This window comes from Myotis daubentonii, chromosome 20 (genome assembly GCF_963259705.1).
Source record: "Myotis daubentonii chromosome 20, mMyoDau2.1, whole genome shotgun sequence".
Lineage (NCBI taxonomy): Eukaryota > Metazoa > Chordata > Mammalia > Chiroptera > Vespertilionidae > Myotis > Myotis daubentonii.
In genome coordinates, this window is record NC_081859.1 from 410,154 (window position 1) to 417,500 (window position 7,347).

General features: G+C 59.8%; 1 protein-coding gene across 1 annotated transcript; it reads right to left on the reverse strand.

The window, feature by feature from the left end:
* Nucleotides 1-1,331: 1,331 nt before the first annotated feature.
* LOC132222637 (alpha-1,3-mannosyl-glycoprotein 4-beta-N-acetylglucosaminyltransferase-like protein MGAT4E) lies at nucleotides 1,332-3,608 on the reverse strand. Its single transcript, XM_059677831.1, has 2 exons — nucleotides 3,506-3,608; nucleotides 1,332-2,479 (listed from the first exon to the last, which is right to left on the reverse strand). The coding sequence occupies exons 1-2, from the start codon at nucleotides 3,606-3,608 to the stop codon at nucleotides 1,332-1,334; spliced, it is 1,251 nt and encodes a 416-aa protein (XP_059533814.1).
* Nucleotides 3,609-7,347: the final 3,739 nt, after the last annotated feature.

A 7,347-nucleotide genomic window follows, 5' to 3' on the forward strand; every position in this document is an offset into this window, starting at 1 on the left:
TCAGGACCCGCGACAGTCTCAGGGGGTGGGCAGCAGCTGACCAGAAGGAAGAGGTCGCGGGCCAGGTAGGATGTCTCAGACCCAGGCTGGTCTCATGCTGGGCCAAGGCTGAGAGCCAAGCAGCAGAAACGGGTACCAACTATGGAGCAGGGACATCCTGGCCCGACAAGAGGTCCTGCAGGTGAGTTAAACGAGAGAGAGAGAGAGACCCAGGCACACGGAGCTGTCCCCGTGCACACGCGTGTCCTGAGCTGGCTGAGGGACTTGTGTGGGAGGCAGGAAGCAGGAGCTGTGGTACCCAGCTATGGAAAGAGCGGTGGTGACCTCCCGGGACCTCAGGGTCGGAGGGTTCCAGGGATGATGATGAATGTCGGTGACCCTGTGTTCCTGCCACCTGACCTGCACCATGAGGCTTGGTCTTCCTTCCCAGGGACAGAAGAAACAAGAAACAAAACTGGTGACGGAGTCTGGCCTCGGCCTTGAGCTGGGCCTGCCTCTGCCACCCACGTGCAAGAAAGGACGCTGCCCCCAGGCCTTCGGGTGGGAAAATCCACCCTCCACACCTCCCAGGGGAGGGCCAGGCATCCTCCCTGCCTGGGCCTGTCCTACCTACTTGCCTGGTCCCCTGAAGCTCCTGGGCAGGAGGGACAGGCTCAGGAGGGCGGTGGGCGGAGTGTGCACCCCCTTGGAGTCCCCCCTCACCCCTCATCTATCCCCACCCCACCCCCTCTGTGCCAGGTGGGAGCAGCCCTGGGCAGCGAGGGGTGGAAAGAGTGGGCTCAGCAGTGGGCTCGCCCCTGAATCTCATTATTCCGTCCACAGGGGGCGCCCGCTCCCCACAGAGGCCTGCAGAAGCCAAGTTTGCACTGAGGCCCTCACCCTCACTCCCCTCGCAGGGGAGGTTCAGTAAAGTTTGGAAAATGAGCCCAGCCAGCATGGCTCAGTGGTTGAGCCCCAACCCAAGAACCAGGAGGTCACGGTTCCATTCCTGGTCAGGGCACACGTCCGGGTTGCAGCCTCGACCCCCTGTGGGGGCATGCAGGAGGCGGCCGATCCATGATTCTCTCATCATTGATGTTTTGGTCTCCCTCACCCTCTCCCTTCCTCTCTGACATCAATAAAAAATATTTTTAAAAAAGAAAGAAAAACAGACTGTATGAGTCACTTGTCTGGGAGCAAAGGGGAAGGGACAGGCCTCCTGACGTCTCTGTGGTACGAAACGCGTGATGGAGCGTCTCCCTCTGACCCTCTTCCCTCGTCCCGCCGCTCAGAGGGGCTGGAATGAAACGGCTTCCAGGCTTTAGTTGTTCGCACCCTTTACCGATCGATCTTCAACCCTGAGCCGCTTCGGTGGCCCTGGCGCTCTCCTCCCAGAGGTAGATGTGCCTGACCATGAGCCCGCCCGCCTGGTCAGCATTCACCACCAGCTTCACGCAGCTCACGTCGGCCCCGGCCGGTGTTGGCAGCACCTGCTGATCCAGCTGCCCCTCCAGGAGCTGGCCCAGCAGGACGAAGCTGGTGCAGAACTGGGGCACCCCCTGGGGGCTGTGGCCCAGCTCCACCTGCCCCCTCTGCAGGGCGTGCTTTCCCTCCACGATGGTGCCCGTCAGCACCTGCACGCGGCTCAGGTTCGCGGGGCGGTTCAGAATGACCGTCAGGTGGCTCCCGGCGCTGACATTGTGGGTCCAGAAGAAAGACTCGTCCAGGGTGTAGGCCTCCCAGGGGAAGTGGACACCGAAGACCTTCATGTCGGTGAACACGGCTCCCGGCGGGTTGTGGGGGCCGTGGGGGCCCCGGCTCTGGGCGGCCCGGGCCCGGTGGTCCTGGTTGGCGCTGAAGTAGGGGACCGGGTGGTAGAAGAGGAAGGGCCTGCAGAGGGCGGGCCCCCTCTGGGCCAGGAGGATGCTGAAACGCGGGATCAGCAGGTCCAGGGGCTGGTCCTCGTGGAAGAGCAGGAGGAAGCGGGCCAGCCGGGGGAGGTCGCCGCCCCGGAACAGCTTGCCCAGGGAGCCCCTGTTGGAGAACTCCAGCAGCGCCCAGGGGTGGGCGCGCATGGCCCGCACCTTCCGACGAATGTGGGTGAGGAAGCTGGGGGCGCAGAAGGTGTTGTCCCTCAGCAGAAGGAAGTAGTCGGAGAGCCGGGCGGCGAAGCTCACCAGGAAGGCGTGGTCCACGTTCCGCTTGGAGGCGGCGTCCCCGCAGCGGGCCTCCTGGCCCCCGACGGGACCCGCTGCGGAGTAGGCGTCGGGGGGCGCGTGGATCAGCACCAGCCGCCCCGCCAGGATCTGGGGGTGGAAGAGGCTTGAGATCTGAACGACGGTCTCCCGGAGCCACGTGAGGTCCGAGTCCGCCAGGTGGACCAGCACCGTGAGGTGCTTCTGCTCCACCTTGGAGGAGGCGCGGAACAGGTTGCCCAGCGTGTACAGGAGGCCGTTGGGGTCCCGCCCTGGGCCCGAGGAGATGCCCACCGTCAGCCACGCTGGGGGGGTAAGACAGGGACAGCTGTCAGCGTGCGTGGGGGGCGTCGTCAAGGGGGCGGGTGGGAAGATCTCTGGGCCTCTTCCTTTCTTCCCTCTCGCATTTTCTTTTTATTATTATTATTAAATACATTTTTATGGATGTCAGAGAGGAAGGGAGAGGGAGAGAGATAGAGACACCAACGATGAGAGAGAATCATTGATTGGCTGCCGCCTGCACACCTCCCATTGGGGATCGAGCCTGAAACCCAGGCACGTGCCCTGACGGGGAATGAATGGGTGACCTCTGGTTCCTGGGTCAATGCTCAACCACGGAGCCTCGCCAGCCGGACCCCCTCCCATTTTCCATGGAGTCTGCCTTTCCGTGGAGGAGGTTCGAGTCCTCGCTACCAACGTGTGGTCCTCAGTCCAGCAACACCAGCCGCGCCCCAGAGCTTCCAGAAATGCAGACGTGGGCCCCGCCCGGCCCGACCTGGACTTAAACGGAGCCCGACTTTGACTGGCATCGCCAGGTGCCTCGCGTGCGCATTCGGTTTGCGAAGCGCTGAGCTGTGTGATGCTGAGTCCCCTGCTCCCTCCGAGGAGGTTTAGGGCGCTCGGTCCCGCGCTCAGGATCTACCAGCTCTTTGTGCCCAGTCGTCGCCCCAAAGCTCTGCTCTGAAGAAGATGCACTAGAAAAAGCACTTCTCCTACAAGCCAGGACCCCAAGGTTCCCCCCAAGGTTTCCTGCCACTGACGGCGTGACCTTGAGCAAGTCCCTTCACCCCGAGCCTCGTTCCTGGTCCGTAAACCAGAGGGGGTGGGACCATGTGACTCTAAGGCCAGTTCTGGTCCCGGTGTCCCCTAATCCCTAGAGCAAGTAACTGCGTCTGCCATGTAGGTGCTCGGTGGGGAGAAAGTGGCCAGACTCAGATATTCCCGGGCAAAGTGCTGCGTTTCCTCCCTCCTCCCTCTCTCCTTCCTCGCTATCGGACTTCTCGGGACGCCCCTGCCCCCCGTGGGACCCCACTCCCCGCCCTGGGACTCACTCTTTCTTCGCTGCTGGGTCGTTTTCATGTATTTGGAGGTGAGGTCCTGCCAGTCGGCTAGCGGTCTCGGGGCCTTCCTTCCGCCGGGACTGTCCTGGGGCATGGACGAAGGCAAAGCATGGGCCTTCTTTCAGGAAAAGAACCAGGTTGAGCTCTGGCGGCTTCTCTAGGGGGAGGGGGAGGGGAGGGGGCGTGGGTCCCTCTCCCTAGGTGAGCCCAGAGCATTCTCAGGACGGCTGACCACTGGCCCGAGGATCCGGGCTCCAGCAGTATTTGCTGCCTTTCTTACCTCCGCCCATGGGGGAGGGGGGGGGCTGGAAGGGGGGAGGCAGCTTCTTCATGGACCAAGGGGTCCCAGGCCACACCCACCCCCTTTGGGGCTTCCCGCTCTCGGTGGACAGGTCAGGCACTTTGAGAGTCTGCCTGCCCCCCCCCCATATCCTCAGTTCCCTCTGAGAGCGACTTGGCCTTTACATTTTTATCCTCGTCCTTGTCCCTGCGGGTTTGCAAAGTGAGGAAGAGCCAGAGGAATCCGACGGCCACGGAGATCAGGAGGCAGTGTCTGAGGGAACACCGCATGGCGTCGGTGCTGGGACTCGGTTCCTGCAGCCAAAAGTGGACATGCACCCTGGGGATGGCCCATCCCGTCCACGCCGACAGCGTCCCCTTCTCCCCCCAGGCCTCGTCCCTAAACCCTCCAGGCCCTATTCTTCCTCTTCTTTTTATTTTTAAAATATGTTTTTACTGATTTCAGAGAGGAAGGCAGAGGGAGGAAGAGACAGATACATCCACGATGAGAGAGAACCATGGATCGGCTGCCTCCTGCACGCCCCACACTGGGAATCGAGCCCACAACCCGGGCATGTGCCCTGACCAGGAATCGAACCCTGCCCTCCTGGTTCATAGGTCGATGCTCAACCACTGAGCCACACCAGCCGGACCCTCTTCTTCATTGTGAATTACTGCCCAAGCCAGTCTTTTCTTTTTCCTTTAAAATTTTTTTTAAATCCTCACCTGAGGGTATTTTTGATTTTTAGGGAGAGTGGAAGAGAGAGGGAAAGACAGAGAGGAACATCGATGTGAGAGAAACACATCGATTGGTTGCCTCCTGCACGTGCCCTGACCAGGGCCAGGGATCAAGCCTGCAACCGAGGTACGCGCCCTTGACCGGAAACAAACCCAGGACCCTTCGGTCCGCAGGCCAACGCTCTGTCGGGAGACACACCGGCCAGGGCCCCAGCCTGTCTTTTCACCTGCGCTGGGGACCTCACGGAACGTAGCCGTGCTCCCCCCGCCACCCAGGAGGGAGGCTGCCTGTGCTGGGACCTCCGCTGACTTCTCTTTACAGCTTCCACTTTACCAACGTTTTTCCTCTCAGATGGTGAGCGCCAGCCGCACACTCACACGCATGGCGGCCTTTCCGGGGAGGAGGCCTGTTTATCTTAGAAAACAGATGTTCGCCAGCCCTCCCTGCTTTTCCTAACAAAAGTGAAGCTATTTCATCAAATCGCTGGACGCGAAGGGCTGCTAAGGGCTAAGCAACTTGGGTGCCTCTCTTTGCTTTTGAATCGAGGAGACCCTTGACCCCAACCCGTAATCCTATCCACAGGCCTTGATCAGAACGGGATCCTGGAACTGTGAGGGAAACCCTCCTTTCCTGAGGGTGGGGCTGCTGGGATTGGGCTGGCTCGGCCTCAGACGCCTGCGTGCGCCTTCCTCCTCTGTGGCTTCTCTCTGGAGAGAATGTTTTCCTCTGTTCCTACTTGATCAGAGGAAAGCCTTGACTATGCTTGTCACCAGCTCTTGATTCTTACGGGGCGTATTCGGGACACAAAAGAAATCGCCGTCAGTCATCTCTACGCTCCCGAGGCCTCAACATTCTCTAATCTCCCTGTTTCCATGGAACCTGCCAGGTCACTGTTTCAGGGGAGGTTAGCCGGCTCCTCTTCCTGAACCATTTAGCTTTAAATATATATTATTATTATTTTTATTGATGTCAGAGAGGAAGGGAGAGAGAGAGAGAGAAACATCCATGATGAGAGAGAATCATGGATCGGCCGCCTCCTGTACGCCCCACACTGGGGATGGAGCCCACAACCCGGGCATGTGCTCTGACTGGGAATGGAACCGTGACCTCCTGGTTCCTAGATCGATGCTCTATCACTGAGCAACACTGGCCCGGCCATGTGATAGGAGCTATTAAAATACTTACAGTGGTAGGAGGGCTTCACAGATGAAACTTTTCTTACCAGGACTTTTTGTCAGAGGTGATTCAGATACAAACCACTTTACATAAGAGGAATAGGCTGGCCCTGGCCAGCTTGGCTCAGTGGGTAGAGCGTCGGCCTGCAGACTGAGGGGTCCCAGGTTTGATTCAGGTCTAGGGCACATGCCCAGGTGGTGGGCTGGATCCCCAGTAGGGGGCGTGCAGGAGGCAGCCGATCCATGATTCTCTCTCATCATGGATGTTTCTCTCCTTCTCCCTCTCTGAAATCAATACAAATATTTTTTTAGAAAACAGGCTGCTCTGCTCTAGAGCAGAAGAGCACGGGGAGGGGTGTACACTGCGGAGAAGGCTCTCCTGTTACAGCTGGAGGCGCCCACACATGGCCCTGTCCCCTCTGCCCCAGTGCCCTTTACCTGTCACTCTGGGGCACCAGCATCCAGCCCTCCGACCCCCACAGGTGTCTGCAAAGAGGTAAGGATGTGGGTGCCCAGGAACCACTGTAGGCGCCTAAACAGAGGGGGGGGGGGAGGGCCGGCAAAGCACCCGGAGGCTCCTCAGGTCTCCAACCCTGAACGAGGCTGCCTCTGTGATGTTACCCTGTGTGCTGCTCCCCCGCCCGGCATCACAGGCGCACAGGGCAGGCTCCCCGGAGCGGTGCCCGCTCAGGGGCTGGCACTGTGCACTGTGATGCGTCCGGAGCGGCAGCACCAGCGTCTCTTCAGGGAAAAGAGATGGGAGCACTGCCGACCCCGAACCCCCTGCCCCACACCCCCTGGTCCCGCAGGGGGAGGTGCCCGACTCCCACCCCCTCACCTTCTCATTCCTCACCCCTGCACTCACCCTCCTCTCCCCATCCCTCCCTGGATTCATGTTCTCTCCAAATTCTGTCCTATTTCTCTGCAACCCTCCCCGGCAAGCTCCTTGAAAGCGTTGCCTTTGTCAGTCAGTCCCGCTTCATTTCGCGGTCCCTCTCCTCATCGTACCAACCTCTCTGCGACTTGGACGCAGTTGCCTTCTGCCTCCTCCTCCCGTGCGGTCACCTGCCACACAGCCCGTCCTCCTCAGTCTCTCCCCTGGCTCAGCCTCAGCCCAGCTGAGCCACTGCTCAGGGCTCTGCTCCTCCTCCAGGCCCTCCTTGGTGATCTGACCCAGACTGTGGCTTTTTTAAAATATATTTTTACTAGAGGCCTGGCGCACAAAATGTGTGTGGGGATATGGTCCCTAGGCCTGGCCTGTAACCAGGGCTATCTTCTCCAGCTGCCCACCGCTGGCCCTGCCCCCCGCTGCCACCCACCCCTGGTTCCCCATTTGCCATCAGGTGATCGGTGCCTGATGGTCGGGGAAAGGGACCAGGAGGTGGTCAGTGCGCCTCATAGTGACTGGTCCAGCGGTCATTCTGCTGTTGGGGTCAATTTGCATATTACCCTTTTATTATATAGTGTTGATTTCAGAGAGGAAGGGAGAGGGAGGGAGAGAGAGAAACCTCAATGAGGAGAATCATTGATCTGCTGCCTCCTGTGCACGGGGGATTGAGCTTGCAACCCAGGCATGTGCCCTGACCAGGAATCAAACCCGGACCTCCTGGTTCATAGGTCAATGCTCACCCACTGAGCCC

Bases quoted from the DNA above. Each gene is read 5' to 3' on its own strand.
- LOC132222637 (XM_059677831.1), bottom strand. From the start codon at position 3,608: ATGCCCCAGGACAGTCCCGGCGGAAGGAAGGCCCCGAGACCGCTAGCC. The intron at 2,480-3,505 runs GTGAGTCCCAGG...TTACCCCCCCAG, and splicing joins GACCCAGCAGCGAAGAAAGA to CGTGGCTGACGGTGGGCATC.